At 38.6% G+C, this 20,788-nt stretch overlaps 1 protein-coding gene across 2 annotated transcripts in view; it reads right to left on the reverse strand.

Annotated features, from left to right (window-relative positions):
• The window catches only part of xylb (xylulokinase homolog (H. influenzae)), a 56,574-nt gene that overhangs the window by 27,468 nt on the left and 8,318 nt on the right, over window positions 1-20,788 (reverse strand). For both annotated transcript variants that reach the window (XR_010011227.1, XM_062991232.1), the window contains exons 9-15: window positions 18,263-18,381; window positions 17,985-18,066; window positions 14,598-14,638; window positions 11,052-11,167; window positions 7,963-8,078; window positions 7,719-7,792; window positions 6,713-6,809 (exon numbers count right to left, since the gene is read on the reverse strand). Coding sequence is in view for 1 of the 2 variants with exons in the window: in XM_062991232.1 (XP_062847302.1) it covers window positions 6,713-6,809; window positions 7,719-7,792; window positions 7,963-8,078; window positions 11,052-11,167; window positions 14,598-14,638; window positions 17,985-18,066; window positions 18,263-18,381 (645 nt within the window). In the remaining variant the exon portion in view is untranslated. The remainder of the gene's footprint in view (window positions 1-6,712; window positions 6,810-7,718; window positions 7,793-7,962; window positions 8,079-11,051; window positions 11,168-14,597; window positions 14,639-17,984; window positions 18,067-18,262; window positions 18,382-20,788) is intronic.

Consider the following 20,788-nt stretch of genomic DNA (forward strand, 5'->3'; position numbering starts at 1 on the left):
TTAACAAGCAAAGTATGGACACTGATGAGGTGCTGGGTCAAATGTCATACAAGTTAAATTGACCAAAAACACTACAAACAAAGAGAGACGTTTGCTCATACGTACTCATGAACATAAGTAGGTCTTTGTTAATGTATTTTGTTCTTTTCAGTTCAAAATGATTTGAAAGCCTCAGGGTGGAAGAAAAGCCACAGGCGTCCTCAGGAAATGGAAATAAATAAAACTAAACATGGCAGTTAGTCAGGCTAAAGAATACAGTGATTTTTAATTATTCTTCTTTTTTCTCTGAGGGACACTTGCAAAATCATATTACTGCTTACAGAGTGAAAGAACAATAAGCCCCCCCAAACATAAATTATATATTCGTCAGGTGCATTCATCACAAATCCCTTGTGAGCATGTTTATGAATAAGCCCATCCCCCCAACCCCAGCATAAATTATATATTCATGCAGTGCACTCATCACAAATCCCTGCTGAGTGTGTTTGTGTATGCACATGTCACTTTTACATAAAAAGCACAAACCAAGTCAGTTCTACACATGCCATGCCAAAACATCTATCAGAAGCATCATGGTTGGTTATTATGTGTAATTATGTTGACACAACATAAACATTTAAGGAGAAGAGATGGTAAGGTACTACATAGTCCTTGTAAAAAATGCATTAAAAATGCATCCTTATATTTTCAAAATTGAGGTGGGTCTGACACCACTTTGAAACACTGAAATTCCTGACATTACTGGCTTAAACTGAATGTAGGTGAGAATATTGTTCTCTACCAGATATAAGTCAGAAGTGTTCAAATTCAGAGTGCTCAAATTCATAGAATAACAGCTGCTTTATTATTTATTCGGAGAACAAAAAAAGCCTTGAGTCTATAGGACAACTAGAAGACAAAAGACGCGGTACTTAATGACTTTTCATTCACAAATGTCAGGCAAAAAAACAGAATCTGTTCAAATTCAGACAGAAAATCATAATTATGTACTATGTACAGTTTATTTCTTTCTTTATAAACTCATCAAACTCTAAAGACGCTCGGTTACATTAGCAATCTGTTAGACAAAATTTACAAGATGTCGAAGACTGAAGCAGCTAAAAACACTACTCGGGTAACTGAGTTTGGAAAACTCCCAACCGATTATGTAGATGCAGAGGATGGTGTGTCAAAACACGGACGAGTATTTTGGTCTTTAAGAGGGAGCTATTAGGGTAAGCTGTGGTGTGTACTTTAGCTTCCATTGATTCTGTCATTCAATTTATAAATGTTATTTATTGACTGCCGTGAAATGTGGCACTTTTCGTTAAAAATCCGTGAAATCTGTGAGTTTTGAAAAAGGAGGTCTGTGAAATTAAGCACATTTTCCTGTGAATTTAGTAGGGCCCTGGTTATTGTACACAGCTGTGCTGCGGCCAGTTCTTAAAATGTTAAATGTTAATTCATTCATTGCTTTCACCATCATTCAAATAAATCCTAATACTGTTCTAATAATGGACATTTATTAGAATTTATTAGTCACAGTAAGGCAAATAAAACTCGACCAGCTTGCTGAAGTTAGGAAAGAAATTGAGGCAAAATAGACAAAGAAATATGGAAAAAGATTAAGCAAAAGAAAGCGAGAAAGTGCGAGAGAGACACCACACTGATCCCCAAGTGAGAGGCCAGCACAGATCAAAGAGCACAGTGAATAATTTACAGCAACAGCAGGGCTGCAGGGAGAATCAATGTCCCTTAACTAAGAGATGGATTTACAGCACATATGTCCCATCAGGGGGTGCAGAGACTGGAAATAGCGCAGCGGATATGAAGTGTGAACACACCTCATTCCTGTTTTAATTATGATTATCTGAATGGATCATTAATTTATCATTGATTGCCATTACATCACCCAGCACAAATAATATATTTACCGTAGATGAGAAAAAGTAAAAATGTCACACGCCGTATAGCATGTTAAAGGCAGTGCTGATGGAATGAAATGTAACATTGTTCAAGCTGTGTTTATGCATTCATTCATGAGGCAACAATGTTTTGCTATGCTGGTTCAATGCGCTTACAAGTGATTTGTCAACCAAAGAGTACATTATTAATAGCTATCAATAGGTGTTGGTGAGCAATTCTGTTAGGAGAATGCTCCAGTCAGAGCGTAGCTGACCTTCAGCGGACATAGATTTCAACTTCCTGCTTTCCCTGATAGAGCCCTGCAGCTATACAAAATGTCAAATCACCATGAGCATAAATCAATAGACATGAAAAAATTGCCCCTGATAAAAGAAAGAAAAATGAACCTTTTGGTTGAAAGATTTTTGAGAAAGTAATCTCCTGATCATTTAACAGCTGCTTTATTATTTATTCGGAGAACAAAAAAAGCCTCGAGTCTATAGGACAACTAGAAGACAAAAGACGCGGTACTTAATGACTTTTCATTAGGATGGATGTAACATACAACTTTAATAAATTAAAATAATTGATTCTGTTTACAAATAATTAAAATAAAACCATGACATAACATACAAATGTTGATGCTGTTGCATCTGTACTGTTCTTCACACACAATGGAAATGTAGCAGATGTAAGTTTCTTGCATTGTATAAAACAGTGAAGACACTGTTAGAATAAATTTTTTTCTATTTTATTTATGCATTTTCTCCCAATTCAGTGTAGTCAATTTGTCTTCCGCTGCTGGGGGATCCCTAATTGCAGTCGAGGTGAGTATATTGCTGTTCACGCCTCCTCTGACCTGCGCACAGCCCTTAGCGGAACTTTTTTTCACCTATGCACTTTGCACAGGCGCCTCTCTATCTGCTAATCAATCCCACCCTAGCAGAAACGTGTCTGCTGCATGCACTGCCAATTATGCCCACTAGATGGCACCCAGCCAACAGGTGGCAACGCCGAGTTTCGAACCGAGGGAATATCCCGCTGCCCTACCTGGGCGCCCTGTATCATTTTAAACAAATCTAGACCACGTTATACAGCTTCTTTGGAATAGCCTTGAATTACCTTAATATCAGTTTTGCAAACCAGCTTCAGGAGGCGGCACGGTGGCTCACAGCGGCACGGTCAGCGGCACTGTCGCCTTACAGCAAGAAGGTCCTGGGTTCGATTTCCAGGTGGAGCAGTACAGGTCCTTTTTGTGTGGAGTTTAAAAGTTCTCCCCGTGTGTGTGTGGATTTCCTCCGCATGCTCCGGTTTCCTCCCACAGTCCACAGACATGCAAATGAGGTTAATTGGGGATACAAAATTGTCCATGACTGTTTGACATTAAAGAATCTTGTGTAACCAGTAATTACCTGTCCTGTCATGAACGTAACCAAAGTGTGTAAAAACATGACATTAAAATTTAATAAATAAATACATAACAACCAGCTTCATAAATTTACAGACTGTGATGCTGTGATGTTATGTAGGCACAATTAAAAATCTGTTCCATCTTTTTACTTCCTGCACCCCTTTTTCTCTTTTCGTGCCATGGTATCATTTTGGTTGTTGTAATATTGACCACTCAGGTGACCAGATAATCAATAAATAGAATGGGCAGGTTGTTAAAAGTTCAAGTTAATGCAGGAACAAGACAGTCAGTCTGAGAAGTGAGGGGTTCGGGAGAAGACAAGTTCGAGAAGAAGCTTGTGTTTTGGAGGCTTGCTGCTGGTTTTCTTCTCTTTAAAAAAGTGTTGTTTTTCGGATACAGAATTCATATACAGTGGATAGTGGACCGAACTACAACATTCTCTGGTTGTTTTACCCATAGTAAGCCAAACTCTCTCTGTAAGTTTCATGTTTAGTTTAGTTACCTAATTTCAAGGAAAGTTAATCAAGGACTGGGAGGGCTAAAATCTGTAAGTGAACTTTTGATATTCTCTGTGTGAACTATCAACTATTGTCCATGTTGACTGAATTGTTACATACACCATATACTAGGTTTCATTGAATTGCTCAGGCCTGCGTATAATGCCTTCGTGTGGACAAACCAGGAGAACATTGCTTCATTCAACTCACTTAAGTTCCAGTGGAGAATCCAGTGAATGTGTGAGCATTCTTCAGCATTGCTGCGGCAGTGACTTTTCATTGACTAATCTGTGTGCTTCAAGGACCCATGAGTATGGATTCAACTGAATCAGTTCATCGCTATTCATCTAATCTAAGATCTACACATGTGTACCAACGTAATGGGTCTTTACAAGTGCTAGTATTGACACTAAGTTGTTAACAGATTGGTTTAGATATCATTTGTAGTGTTGTTGTATTGATTTGGAAGGTACTTCTTTTGTGTGTCTAGGTGAAGAGATAAGTGTTCATTCATACACCAACACATATTTGTAGATTTGAAGATTGAAATGAGGTATTGATTGATTTGTCCCTACTTGTACCAACTTTTGTTTTATTTCATTGTAAATCACATTTATAATTAAATTACTTTAATTAAGTTATGTTAATTCATATAATTGTAATTAAACATGCATGCAAGTCTATCTATCTATCTATCTATCTATCTATCTATCTATCTATCTATCTATCTATCTATCTATCTATTAAAAATGTACATTTAGTAATAAATTAAGCTTTTAATTATACTGCAGTTTAATCATGTGAAGGGCATTGATGCAACTGATGTGCCTTGAAATAAAACAACGAAACTTTCCAGGTCTAATTAAATATGTGTAAATAAAATTTCAATAGTTCTATTAGCCCCGTTTTAACACAGAATTTATTTCCATTATTTTGTTATGCAGGAATTCAGCTGTGCAACTGTACAGGTATTCATTGTCTTATTTTGCACTAATAATGCACTACACATTTTTATTAGGAGACAGGTCTGGCCTGCAGGCAGGGTAGTCTAGCACCCACACTCTAATTATGCAGATTTGCTTTAGTGACACGTGTAGAATGTGGGTTGTTGTTATGATGGCAGGATATCCACAGGTATTGAGAATAAATATAAAAATATATTTATATACAGGTAAAAAAGAAGAAGAATGAACAAGATAAATGTAAAAAAAATATTCATACCACGTAGAAATGTGTTGCTCCTTACAGTTAAATAAAGAGTAAGGAATGCTGTTTTTTCACAAATATCCCTCTTTATATTTCTTTGGACTGTGGGAGAAAACCAAAACTCCTGGAGGAAACCCTCGCAGACACGGAAAGAACAGGCAAACACCATACAGGATGGACCCAAAACACTACACCTAAGAAGTGAACCCAGGACTTTCTCACTGTGAGGCGACAGGAACTATCCATCGAGCAACCATGCCACCCTTAAAATCTTTTTAATTAAAGATTAAATATGTTTTTGGAACATAATACTTTAAATACAGTCATCAATGAAATGTCTGCTTTGCACCCTGAAGTTAATGAATGTTAGTATACATTTGTAAATACTGTATGTAAGCATTTTACCATGCCTGATCAATGTTCTAGTAACAAAAAAATATAGATGTTTCATGCAGTACCACAATGATAAGGCCAATGTAATTCCTTTAAGACTAGCAGAGAGTATTCCCATATTTCAGTCAAGCTCTAAAGTTCAACCAATTTCTGAAAACAGCACGGTTCTAACTCTCTCTAGCCATTTTCCCAAGTGGCTATGGAGTTGTTCCTGACCTGCTGTAAATTCTATAGAGCGTGTGATTCAGAGCGAGAGTGATTGCATTTCAAATGGCTCAGCATCAGCAGGGATAAACTGTGTGCAGGTCAGGTAGTACTCAGGGCAAAGCTATCTCAGACATGAGAAAACTCTTCTCTCTCAGCCCCTGATAACACTTTAATTAAGCTGTGTTTCACTGGCTGTCAGCCTTCTTACCTGCAAGCTTCCTACTCCTAATCTGACAACTCTTACTGTGATTTCTACTGCAGCAAAACTAAAATGAACAGCTGTGATTTATATTTACAAATTGTTATTTGGCATTTTTATTCAAGGTACGTTAAAAATAATGCACAACAGCTTAAGATACAACAATGTGTGAGGATTTGTACAGCCTAATAACTATAGACTTCTGCTGGTTTGCACATTTACAGCATTTATCAGATGCTTTTATCTAGCATACAATTGCAAGTTACACAATGCAAACAATTGAGGGTAAGGGCCTTGCTCAGGGGCCCAACTGTGGAAACTAGTAGATGGTAAGATTTGCACTAGAGACCCTCTGATCAAGTCCAATTCCTTGACCACTGAGCTACCACTGTCCTTATTATAAGGGACATTATTATCAGGGATTATTAGGGAAAATGGTAGCCTAGTGGATAGAGCTTTGGGCTATCAATCAGACAGTTGAGAGTTCAAATCCCAGCTCTGCTTTTCAGTCACTGTTGGGTCTTTAAACAGTCCTTAAAATGCTAAGACCAGAACAGAAAGTGTAGCTAACCTAAGATTGAGTACTACCATACTTCCATACTTACTACATTTCTGGAAAAGCTGGGACATTTTGTAAAATCCATAAGAACAAGAATCTGTCATTTGTTAATTATCTTAAACCTTTATTTACTGACAAGGAAATGACTTTTAATGTTTTGGCTAATCAACTTGTATTTTTCAAAAATCTTCAAATTTATAACACTTAAAAAAGGGTGAGGGTATCATGATTGGGCATTAAAGGAGAACATGTCCTATACATATACTGTATATGTTCATGTGTGCAGTCTCAGAGACATGCATAAAAAAGAACACAAACATGCCAGAGAATATGAGAAAGTAAGGGCATACACTTACCAATCTTATAGCCCAGCTTTTGGGCATGCAACCTCTTTGCCAAGAACTGTCCTTCAACCAGGGCTCGAATTTCCACCTCTGGGGTAAAGCTAGCTACCTGTGTAGGGCAGAGCACAATACAGGCTTTATAAAGAAGATAGAGCTCATTCTTGTCCCACAAAGCGATCTTTTACCTCCTCAGCATTCCCACAGAGGAACTTGACTGCAGCAGTGACCTCAGCTCACTCTGGCAGTCATCTGTAAATTCCACTGCTAAGTGAAACTAGCCTTTCACACTAATCCGAGGCCACTTTTCAGACTGGTGTACCAAAATGTAGGGGTTTAGAGAGCGGTCACAGAGTGGGTTCCTACTCATGGAGATAATTCTAAAGGGTTCACGAATAGTATAGTAGATAACACACAACATGCTGCTAACTGGTGGTAAAGAAAGTACTGATGTTGCTTTTACTACTGGGAAATCTTCTTAAAACTAAATTTCTGATCATACATGGATAAAATAACCTTAATGAAAACATAAATACTACTGTACTCCCATATTCCACACTAAGAGGATGGGTCCCTGCTGAGTCTGGTTCCTCTCAAGGTTTCTTCCTGTAATTTTAAGGGAGTTTTTCCTTGCCACTGTCACCCTCGGCTTGCTCAGTGGGGGTTTTTTGTCTGTTGGTCCTAGATTCTGTAAAGTGGCTTTGAGACAATGTTCATTGTAAAATGCGCTATATAAATAAATTTGACTTGACTTGACTACTGTACTGTTAAACAGTTAAATAAATATAAATAACAACTGAGAAATGAACAATTGAAGTCAAGAGTGTACTATACTGTTTAGCAACATATGTCATGGAAATCTTGAGAGTTCTCAGATTTTTGCAGCCATTTACTAGAGATATCTTACAACAATAAATAAAGCACACTGGTAATTGCAGTTGTAGAAGAATAACCAACCTTATTTATTACTAATTTAATGCATTTAAATTTATATCTTTTGTTAATTTAAAAATTTTCTTACTTTTGCATCATGCTGATCAAATCTATGAATCCCAACCGCCGAGGGTGTGATCTCCACTGCATCAAAATAAAAGCCTGAAAAACAAGAGACAAACCCAGTGAATGAACACGACTGGCTGAATTCTGCCTTGATTAAATCTGAGACTGATGTGCAAAACAAGCATGTTCATTAGATTACTGCTATAATGTGCTCATAATGAGCGACAGATTTAATCAGTAGAGCAGTGATGCAGAAGGATTAGCACCTATGTTTCCATTGTTTCCCCTGGGGCTGGACCTTAAAGCTGAGGAGAAATCTTCCCATGATCCTCCAGCACACTTGTTACGAATCTTCTCTCTGGTCAGAGAGCCATTTTTATAACTGTGAAGAGAAGAATCACAGGTGACATGTTAGAAATAAAGCCATGCAGGCACACAATGGGAGGTGGACAATGGGAGGTGGATTGAGAGTCAACAGATTAGCCTTCCAAATTTTAATAATCTTATTGACTCTTGGATCTTCTAAGCCTAACTAGTAAAACCAAAAAGTACAGGGATTATGGTTAAAAAGAATTTCAGAAGCATGATTGGATGAATTAAGTAAAAAGAAGGTAAGTTTAAAAAAACAAAAATCACAAGGATTAATGAAAGGAGTTTGCATTTAATTCTTATCAGATAATTAGTAAAACCTATTTTAATATCTCTAATATCAATTAAATACAGATGGACATCTGCATAAATAAACATAAAAAATGGATTTTGATTTAAAAAAATATAATTGAAACAAAATTAATTTGTTTAGCAAAATGCAGTTTTAGACTTTCCTTGCTTTTGCTTGCTCCAGTATTTAGGGGTCACCACAGCAGATTCTGTTCCGCATACCCGACTTGGCACAGTTTTTATGTCGGATGCCTTTCTTATTTTTATCAGGGCTTGGGACTGGAACACTGATAGCACTGCTAACCCCAGATAAGTGGTAGTAAGATAGCATCATTTACCATTGTGCCACGTGACCGCCCCAAGTTTCAGACTATGATATGTTATATTTTAACATGAACAAACTTTGTCAACTACAGTTGTCCAAAAACTGCAAAATGCTTAGTTCATTTAATTTAATTCTTATGTTTTTTTATATATTTTCTTTATGCATTTTCTCCCCTTTTTCTCCCTTTTTAGCGCGTCCAATTGCCCCATTGCATCATGCTTCCTCTCCACCTATGCCAATCTCTGCTCTGATTGAGGAGAACGAGGCTAACCCATGCCCCCTCAGACACGTGGGCAGCATACACTTTGATGAGTGCAGTGCAGCCTAGCTGCATGTACGAAGGGACACACCCTAAGAGCACTCTTTTCTCATCTCTGTGCAGGCGCCATCAATCAGCCAGCAGAGGACGTAATTGCACCAGTCATAGAGAGAAAGAGAGACCCTATCCGACTTAGTCCCGCCCATATGAACAACAGGCCAATTGTTGTTCATGTGGCCGCTCAGCCTCAGCCAGCAAAGCAGAGCTGAGATTCGATACGAAGTATTCGAGATCCCGCTCTGGTTCCAGCATGTGTTTTACCACTGCGCCACCTGAGCGGCCGTTTAATTCTTATGTTTTACCACCATTTTATGTTCTTCAGGGTTGTGCCGAGTCCGGTTTTCCTGGGATCGCTGGGCACAGCGCAGTAACAAAATACAGACAGAATGCTAATTCCTGCCTCGATACAGCCAATCATGTGTATGTAGATCCTCAACTGGCCAATAGTACTGCTAGGGTTTGAACACTGGGTCCCAGCAGCAGTAGTAGGTTAGTATAATTTACTTCTGTGCCACCCAAGCACCTACAAAGGCTAAGTAAAAATTGTTGGGAAAATAGAAAGCCTGGATAAATTAAATGTATTTGAACTCAAAACATTGATTGTGATACTGATACTTATTTTTTAAATCAAACAACAAATGCTATGCAAAAAAATATAAGTAATTTGCATCTTTTGCTAATGTTTATATAACTTATTTTAGAACTATTTGAGCAAAGGTCTGTAGTTTATCTAGTTAAAAATTATTTTAACATAATAATAATCAGCAGTAAGCTTGTGTAGAATTTTTATTACTCATTGTCAATAGCCAAGGACCGTAAAGTAAAAACAAGGAAATGGGGTAATTTCAAGGACCATTTAGAATGAGCTTATGTGAAGAAGAAAATGATCAGAGAACAGAAGATAAAGTGAGGTAAAGCTAGCAGCTGCTAATAGAATTGATACATTACTCTAAACACCAGAATAGTGTTAGATATTGCTGTGTACTGAAAGCCCTGTTCCTACAAATGCATCCATCAGATATGCAAGCAACCATGCAGAGCAACTGTCTCACACACGTCCAGCAGTGCACTGACAAAAAGAACTTCATCACTTTTTCCAGTCCTCTACAAGCACAATGAGGAAGAGACTCTTCGGAATAAGAAGGTACATAAGACCACTGCTATCACATATGGGAATAGCAGCTATCAAATTGCAATCTTTTTTTCCCTGGCAGCTTGAGAGTGACCTTTACCATCATCTCAATCACAGGGAAAAGAAGCTACCCTGATGATTCCCTATAGTCATTTATATACAGAGCTGGAGAACAGAGCACTTGAGTGACTTGTTTGCTTCATGCCTACACTGCTGGAAGCGACCATTTTACGGGTAAAGGCACAAAGGAATACTGCTGCATTTTTCAACCTAAACCCTATCTGCCTTGTCTGTAGTATAATACATCATTTTAGCACATTTTACTATAATCAGACAAAAAAAATCACACAAAAAAGACGCTTTGGTCAAAACCCAATTACACCAAGTCAGATGGAAATTATATCAGCCAAAGGTGTTTGTTCAAAAAGTGCATTAATGTAGCAAAGTGTAATTTCCAGCCAACTTCTGTATGTGTAAAAATGATATGTTGTTTGATCTGGTCTGGTATGTATGCATTTCCATACATACCAGACCAGATCAAACAACATATCATTTTTACACATTCAGAAGTCGGCTGGAGTTACACAACATTAATCTTTCTTAAGTGCAGATCAGGAGAGGCAGGATTTTGGGAGGTTAGACTAAAGCTTATTAAAGTGCCTTGACAAAACTAAACCTATATACAGCAAACATGCCACACCCTGCACACTATAGGATTAAACCTAAGAGCCCTGAGCTGTGTGTCACACACCCTGCCTGCTGTAGCACCATGCTGCCCTTTAATCAAACACAAACAGATGTTTCAATCTGAAGGTAAATATGAGATGGATACTACACAGTGAATACAGTAGAGGCCAAAAGAAGATTATTGACTATTTATTTGAAAAGAAGTTCACTTAACAGCAAATAACAATCTTACCAGATCAGACCCATGTATGACTCACAGTGCACAGGATTGCAGAATACGTGCCCCTCCACTGTAGGTCTGGGTTCCTTCACCCATAAAAACACTGTATCGCTTGTGCCCAAACTTACCTGTGAGAAAGAGCAAGATCAAATCAGTCATGAAATCACACTTGGGTACAGTAACCTGGTTTTAATATAACTAATTACACTAATTAATAGCAACTGTAGCTAAGTAACTAATAAAATATATGCACAATATGGACAAAAGTATGTGCACAACTGCCCACAGGCTTGGTAGATGAACCCATGGCAAAACTTTATATATGTATGTATGTATATATATACAGTGTATCACAAAAGTGAGTACACCCCTCACATTTCTGCAAATATTTCATTATATCTTTTCATGGGACAACACTATAGACATGAAACTTGGATATAACTTAGAGTAGTCAGTGTACAGCTTGTATAGCAGTGTAGATTTACTGTCTTCTGAAAAGAACTCAACACACAGCCATTAATGTCTAAATAGCTGGCAACATAAGTGAGTACACCCCACAGTGAACATGTCCAAATTGTGCCCAAATGCGTCGTTGTCCCTCCCTGGTGTCATGTGTCAAGGTCCCAGGTGTAAATGGGGAGCAGGGCTGTTAAATTTGGTGTTTTGGGTACAATTCTCTCATACTGGCCACTGGATATTCAACATGGCACCTCATGGCAAAGAACTCTCTGAGGATGTGAGAAATAGAATTGTTGCTCTCCACAAAGATGGCCTGGGCTATAAGAAGATTGCTAACACCCTGAAACTGAGCTACAGCATGGTGGCCAAGGTCATACAGTGGTTTTCCAGGACAGGTTCCACTCGGAACAGGCTTCGCCAGGGTCGACCAAAGAAGTTGAGTCCACGTGTTCGGCGTCATATCCAGAGGTTGGCTTTAAAAAATAGACACATGAGTGCTGCCAGCATTGCTGCAGAGGTTGAAGACGTGGGAGGTCAGCCTGTCAGTGCTCAGACCATACGCCGCACACTGCATCAACTCGGTCTGCATGGTCGTCATCCCAGAAGGAAGCTGACGCACAAGAAAGCCCGCAAACAGTTTGCTGAAGACAAGCAGTCCAAGAACATGGATTACTGGAATGCCCTGTGGTCTGACGAGACCAAGATAAACTTGTTTGGCTCAGATGGTGTCCAGCATGTGTGGCGGCGCCCTGGTGAGAAGTACCAAGTCAACTGTATCTTGCCTACAGTCAAGCATGGTGGTGGTAGCATCATGGTCTTGGGCTGCATGAGTGTTGCTGGCACTGGGGAGCTGCAGTTCATTGAGGGAAACATGAATTCCAACATGTACTGTGACATTCTGAAACAGAGCATGATCCCCTCCCTTCGAAAACTGGGCCTCATGGCAGTTTTCCAACAGGATAACGACCCCAAACACAACCTCCAAGATGACAACTGCCTTGCTGAGGAAGCTGAAGGTAAAGGTGATGGACTAAACCCAATTGTGCACCTGTGGCGCATCCTCAAGTGGAAGGTGGAGGAGTTCAAGGTGTCTAACATCCACCAGCTCCGTGATGTCATCATGGAGGAGTGGAAGAGGATTCCAGTAGCAACCTGTGCAGCTCTGGTGAATTCCATGCCCAGGAGGGTTAAGGCAGTGCTATATAATAATGGTGGTCACACAAAATATTGACACTTTGGGCACAATTTGGACATGTTCACTGTGGGGTGTACTCACTTATGTTGCCAGCCATTTAGACATTAATGGCTGTGTGTTGAGTTATTTTCAGAAGACAGTAAATCTACACTGCTATACAAGCTGTACACTGACTACTCTAAGTTATATCCAAGTTTCATGTCTATAGTGTTGTCCCATGAAAAGATATAATAAAATATTTGCAGAAATGTGAGGGGTGTACTCACTTTTGTGATACACTGTATATACACTGTATATATACTGTATATATATTTATTTAAGGCATTTAATACGATTTTATGGTCTTTTCCTTTAAACTGGTCCAAAACTAAAATAAATTCAGTTTTTCTATATCATAGCAATTTTTTCAACTCCTGCTAATGACATCTGATGTTGCGTAGACGACTGATGTATAATCCTCCTGATTTAACAGAGCTTCATTATTCTTAATGTTTTAATTAATTTTCTTCTGGCAGTAAATAATGGCTGATTTTTAAGGGAAAAAGTGACAGTTTTTGAAAATACACCACTTAAAAAGAGAACACTTAATCATCACAGTAAAACACGTATTACACCAAGTCAGTTAAACTTCAATCACATCAATCTATTCAGCTAGGAAGCATGAACAATTGTGAATCAATTTCACCTGCTTTGGTGTTAAAGTGACAACAGGTGCACTTTAGAGGCAACAGCAATACGCCCCCAAACAGGGAATGGTTTTTCAGGTGATGGCAACATACAATTACTCTCTCCCTATCCTTCCTGCCTGATTCTTCTCTAGTTTTACATTTTGCTAGTGTTCTTGTCACGACTGGTAGTATGAAGCGGTACTTGCAGCCCATTCAGGTTGCACAGGTAGTCCAGCTCCCCTACCCTCACATATCCATACGTGCTGTCGCAAGAAGGTCTCAAAAGCATGGAGGACATACAAGGCGATGGGCATTTACACAAAAATAGCTAGATGGGGCTGTAGAAGGTCATCAACACAGCAACAGGAGCAGTATCTGCTCCTTTGTGCGAGGAGGAACAGGAGGAGCACTGTCAGAGCCCTGCAGCTTGACATGCTCAGGTGGTGCAGCAGTCTATTAGGCTAGCCAACAACCACTGAGATCCAGGTTCCAATCTCAGCGGTGCTATAGCTTAGTTGAGCACCTACACAGACATGATTGGCTTTGCTGTATAATCCTAAATAATGTGGAAATCCTAAATCTTAATATAATTAGAAAACATTATCACTTAAATAATGTTTAATAATAATAATCAGCACAAGAACCTATAAGAAGCAGAATTTTTTGGAGGTGGGGATGAGATTAAACCAAAGTATTCAATAAAAGCCATGTAGGCACAAGAACATACTTCTAAACTAGTCACATAAATATCAAAACAATCCTCTATTACTTCTGAATTCCTGTTTTTAAATCTTGCCAGTTAGCATCCAGTGAGTCTTTCTATTGCACAACAGTCACCAATCTGAAAGGGTAAAGACTATCACATGTGTTCTCTTTGAGAGCTGTGGCATGAGCAATGTAATTGAGCAAATCAACATGCATGCAGGAGGAGTGAACTGCTCAATGTTTAAACACATAAGTTCACAGATCCTGAAGATACCCAGCTCACAGACACAGATGGCTTATTGGGTTGTCAGGGCATGAACTTGCAACCTTCTAAATATTGGGCAAATCACCCCGTCACATGGCCCACCCCAAAAAGTATAGAAGTATATAAAAAGATCCTGAGATACTTGAGCTCATGGAGGGACTAATGAAAATACAGTATAAAAACATTTTAAAACGTTTTTGGTCTCTTAACCAAAATTAAGCTAAACTTCATCTACTTGATAAAAAATTGACAAAAGAATGACTTACTGCTATATCTCCCTCCTGTAGGTGCATTCCAGCCAGGGAACCTAAAAAGAATACAATTCAATTAATTTTTTCAAAACTAGCATGAGTTATCATGAGTTTTCCTGTCTGGCTCTTTTAAACTCTTATGTTTCATAAGACAATCATGCTGGGCCTTCAAAGAATTTCCTTAAATGCCACTTATGTAATATACTGTTCAGACATTGATGTGTTGCTAAGAAAAACATTATGTTTTTGAGCAGACATTTTCTGTAAAACGAATGTATGACATGATTTACAGCTCATACCAGACCTGTGAGGGGGCAAACAATTCACAAAATCATTTTCATGTTTAAATTTGATACTGGACTATGATTATTTAATCATAGGTATGGCCACTCTTGGTCACCTTGAAGCAAAAAAATAAAAAAACCTGAGTAAATCTAGTCTAGCCATCAGGCATGCAGAGGCACTCTGAGCCAGAAGCTTTGTAAGATAAATGATCCCACAAGAGTGTATTAATATTGCAGAAGAAATGCTGCTGTTCATTTGTTTTAGGGTTCAGCTATTCATTTTCATTGCTTTCTGACTACAGCCTTAACTCATCTTAAAAAGCCATGTGCTATGATCATTACTCAGCTGTTCAGTTTATGCCACTCCTCTGTGCTTTATAGTACATTATAAATGAACACCACTATGTCAGGCATGAGGCAGCGCAGGAAAACCTTTTAAATCATTTATTTATGTATTTTAAATCCCAATTTTTCCAAATAACTGAGGACTGCGTGGGTAAACTCTAAACGGCTCAGATAATAAATCGATGAAACCTGCAGGCCTGGTTTAAGTTAAATTACAGATGCCATAAAACTGCTGGACCTTACACTTGTTAGAGTAAATATTGCAGATAAATGAAAAATAAAACCAATTGCCTGATAATGTGTGGTATCTATAATATGTATAAATGCTCACAATTATGAATAAGACAGTGGTAAATATAGAAATTGGACCCAAAATGCATCTTTTTTCATGTTTATTTCATTTTTATCTTTTGCTACCACTTTATCCTGGTCAGGAACACAGATCTGGTTTTACCAGAAACACTGACCGTAAGGCAGGAATTCAGCACGGACAGAGCTCCAATTCATCACGATGCTTTGAACAGCCAACATGTTTAGACACTAAATTCCCATAAAATTTAAAGGTTTCTTAATAACGGCAAGTTGTCCAGGTCCTGCCGCAGCAGAGCAGGATCGAATGTGGATTTCTACACATTTGATGCTGCTCTGAACTTTTCCACATGCAGAGTACCACGCTCTATGTTTAAGGCAATAGCAAGAGCAGCAGCGAAGTACAGACAGTAGGTGTTGCTGTTGCAGCAACAGGAATGTGACTCTCAATCCAGCCCATCCTCCCTAATACACCTTTCATTGTGTCTGTTAAGCTCCAAACCAGGCAGCACCACGGGTGGGACTACAAACCAGCTCGCAAATTTACAGTGGGGTTAGCATTAATCATTTTTAAAATGACAACCAAAAAAAGCCAAAAGTTTAACCAGTGCCATTTTCAGCCGTATGTGATTAAAAAACATCTAATGGCAGCAATGCTCATTTGAAACCTGTTCAAGTGTGTGCCAGGAACTAGAGCAGCAATCATGGTGCAGTTTAGTGCCATCTAGTGTGGAAAAAGTAGGAAACTGTATGAATGGAATTCACATAAAAAGCATTTCAAACATACAGTACAAACACTAAGCAGATATGATGACCAAGCACAGGACCCCAGGTGCAATGTATTTAGTTCACACTGGTGATCAAAAAAACAGTTAGACCACAAACAAAAGGCTTATGTCAGTGAAAGGGTTGGCTGTCCAACCTCTGGATCAGATAAGTGTGCCTCTGTCATACTGCTTTGTCACGGAAATGCTCTCACAAGACGTATGTCTTGGGGGGGGGTAAACATAGGAGGGTAAAACCTGTTCACATGATCAGGAAGAATACAGAATACATTGGACCAGTCAACTTTCTCCCGTTGAGTCAATGTCCAGGTCCAATGCCTGCATGCCCAATGTAGGTGCTTTCGACAATGGACAACTACCATACACAAATGGGTTAGATGCACTGTGTGTTGTTACACACTTGCTTATCACCAGTATTACTATAATCTGCAATTTAAGCCACAGTAGCCCTTCTGTTAGTCCATACCACACACCATGGCCATGTCTCTCATTGGGCCACTGTCCATAGGTACTTACCAAGGCTGCCCATGAGCACCCACAATGGCTGTTTCAGAAATACTTTAACTCAGTCATCTAGCTGTAACAATTGCACTTATCAAAGTCAAACACATCTGCTGCATTCAACATGCTAACTATGAGTAACTACCATCAGCACAGCATTTAATAAAACCCTGACCATCACATGCACAACTGTTACAAAACAGGCATGCTACCATGCACAATTCATTTTTAAAATAAAGTGTATTTAAATATTTTTTCCCTTGTTGGGGTACAAAAAACACTTTTGGTCCACATGCCACTATTTGTTCTACAATGCTAAATTGTAAAAAATAAACAGTATGCTTGACACTATTCAGTATAACCTCCCAACTAGAAAGTGATTAACTTCATCATAACTTTAGATATAATTTCATCTTCAAACTCAGACTTAAGTTAACTCAGGCTGCTCTGTTATCACAACAACTACATTTATTGAGTGATAGTCTAAGGCAAGGTTTTTCAAACCCTGGGTCACGACCCGAAAAAAATGGGTTGCAGAGAAAATGAATAATAATTAAATAAACTTGTACCCAAATGCCCCATTGTGGAGACTTTATGATACATCTTTCAAACCACAGCGAGAGTAAGATGCATTGATTGTGTTGCCTGGGTCACATAAAAAATCATGGACAAAATGTGGGTCGCTTGAAAAAAAGTTAAAAACCCTGGTCTAAGGCCCTCCTCGGTTGGAGGTAGGGGCAGCAGCAACAAGAGCAAGGTTGCAAACGGATCCATCCATTTTCCTTTTGGCTGCGCACACATCTGTGCTTAGTTTAGTTCAACACGTTAAGCTTTACTTTATCAGGGCTGGAACTAAACTCTGCAGGTCAGTGGAGGTCATGGTTTATATGAATGGATTTATATGATGAAATGATGTGGAAGTTAATCCTCACTTATCTTGATAAGTACCTCAGGGTTGGGTTCAAAGAAACTGAGAAACACTGGCTAAAGAAAAGAGTAGCAATTTATTGCATGATAACACACTCATACTCTTACTCACATCTAGATGCCATCCAGCATCTCAACACAGTGAGAGCATATCAGACTCCTCAAGGTAAAACTCTGTTGTTGTGTGACACCCTCACTATTTGCTGCACTAACAGGCTTAAAAACCTTATCTGTAGTAGTTTTTGTCTTACCAGGATTATCGCCAGTAAATGCCACCACTTTACAGTCTACAGGAAACCCAAAACGCTTTATAAAATAGGGAGACACAGGACCCTAAGAGTAAACACAAAAATATCATTAACAAATATTGTTTATGCAGCAAATTAACAAAACGTGTAAATCAGATAAGCCATAAAGTTAACTAAATCACACATGGCAGTATTAATGTTTAAGGCTTATGATAAAACATTTCTACATGACTGAATTTTGATCAACAAAAAATAAGATCAAGAACCAAAGATGTAGGTACCAGAACTGCAGTGGATGGCATGGGGTCTCCCAGCTTCTCTGCCAGCTGAGGTGCTGTGGCTTTCAAACATGATTCTGACCACTTTTTACTAAAGATGTTCATTAAGTTCATCCCTGAACCTGAAATTAGATGAAACGCACACCTGTAAGTAGAGGCTACTGCTTGCACCACTGTTAGGGCATTAATTATAAAATTTTAAACAACTAGAGGCGTAATTCATTTGATAGGATGAGAAAACAAAAAAATGTAAATGAAAAATGTCTTTTGCCCCTTGAAACAGTGAAACAGTAAAAATAAAACTGCTTATTCAAAAGTATTAATAATGTCTAAACAGAAAACAGCAACCATCTAAACTATGAGTTCCTGAATATAAAAAATAGGTTTCATGAATAATACATTTTGAACACCATTCATTATTCTTCATTACATGTTTACATGCACATTTGCATACATACATACAGTACATTCATTGTTTACTTAAGTAATTTGGCATAATTGCTTAAGACAGTGGCATACATTACCCTCAACGTTTTGCACACTTGTGCTGTTGATTCCATTAAAATGAATATATTTTATTGTAAATGTCTTGGATATAATTGCCAAGCCACACTTAAAGTAAAAACATGTATTTAGAGTTATTTTTAAGGTTTTCATATAGTTCATTTTTTACCATAAAAGTGTTCATTTTAGGGTTCATAAAAAAAAATATTTAAAAGTCTAAAAAAAACATTTATATATATTTTTGGTTATTAAAAACTTCTATAAATTTACAAAAAAACTAATTTACAAACGTATTCGCACCCTTTGCTGTGGCACTTTACATTGTAGTCAGGTACATCATGTTTGCTTTAACTATCCTTGAGATGTGTTTGGAACCTTTATTAGTGTCCAACTATTGCAATATGAATTGACTGGTCACATTTTGGACAGGCTTACACCTAGGTCTATTAGGGCCCATAATTTACACTGCATTGTCAAGACAAAAGCCAAGCCATGAAGTCCAAGGAACTGTATGTGTCTCTCTGTGATCAAATTGTGACAAAGGAATAGATCAAGACAAGGATATAAAACAATATCTGAGGCTTTTGGAATTGAACATCAGGGCAACAAGGGCCTTAGCTAAAAAAAGAACCCAATTGTCACTTTTGAAAGAGATCCAGAAGTCCTGTGTGAAGATGAGAAAACCTGTTGAATGGGCAACTATCTTTGCAACACTCCATAAATCAGGCCTTTATGGAAGAGTGGCAACACAAAAGCCACTTTTAAGTGAGCGGCATATGACAGCCTGCTTGAACTCCGGGCAGAACAGGAAGCACTATGTCTGGCAAAAGACATGCACTCATTCCCTGGCTAATACCATCTCTTTGGTAAAACATGGTGTTGGCAGTTTTCCTATCTCTTCTTTATTTTCCACTCCCCCAAACACCAACAGATTGGGAGGCCTGGTCTGTCGAGATCGGTAGCACAGTAGCTGATGAGATGTGGGAGGACAGCCTGTCCAGGGTATCCCGCTGCTTCATCAATTCTAGACTCACACTGATTCAATTCAAAGTGATTTATAGACTGCATTAATCAAAAACAAGACTGAGCAAAATCCATAGCTCTGTGTCTTCAATCTGTTATAAATATAAGGTGACAAAGAGCTCACTGGCCCACTTCTTTTTATTCTGTCCAATTCTGCAATGCTTTTGGCCAAGGTTCTTGAATTCCTCTTCAATGCTTTTAATATTCATTTACACCCAGATCCTGTTACAGTAATTTGTTGTAATTCTGAAAATCTTTCCACCCGCCAAACAACTGGTAGTAATGGCTGGGATGGCTGTAGCAAAAAAAAACTGCACCATGCTTCAGGGTATGGCTGTCGGAGATGCTCTATTTAGCTACGATGGGGCGTCTGTGGAGCCATGACTTCAGGGCACGGAGACGATTTGACAATATATCAGATCCTCTTGCGGACCACTTGAGCAGAACTTAATCTTTGTAAAGACACCCACAACCAACCCTCTCCCCCCCCCCCCCCCCCCCCTTTCTTTCTATTCTAAGCCTAATAAGCCATTCTCTTTTCTGTTCATGAGGGTTAGCTGATAAGGGACTGTGAAAAGGAGTAATCAATGTCTGTTTAAGGGAATAAAGTTAGCCGAGGGAATCAAGATACACTTGTAACTTTAGTTAGACAGCACACCTTGTTGGTTCTCTCTTAATGTTTCCTACTGTTGTAAACATGCCAAAACTTGACAATTCATAGATGCTCACCCTTTAATCTGACAATACTGGAGAGTGGCTGCTGTAAAGAATGAAATAAACTGCCCAAATCCAAGTAAACAGTTGGAAAACCATGAGCTTGTTTGATATCCCATTCGGTAACCATGGGCATAAATATGAAGTTGGCCTCTGGCTCTCTATGGTTGTGGATTAACAAGTTAGGCTGATGCGAGAGCCCCACTGACTCAGCAGATTTAGACTTTAGACTGTTTTTTTAAACTCAGAATCAACTCAAGCTAGTGATTTTTGCAAAAAAAAAAACAC

The sequence above is a fragment of the Trichomycterus rosablanca genome, chromosome 3 (genome assembly GCF_030014385.1).
Source record: "Trichomycterus rosablanca isolate fTriRos1 chromosome 3, fTriRos1.hap1, whole genome shotgun sequence".
In the NCBI taxonomy this organism is placed as follows: domain Eukaryota; kingdom Metazoa; phylum Chordata; class Actinopteri; order Siluriformes; family Trichomycteridae; genus Trichomycterus; species Trichomycterus rosablanca.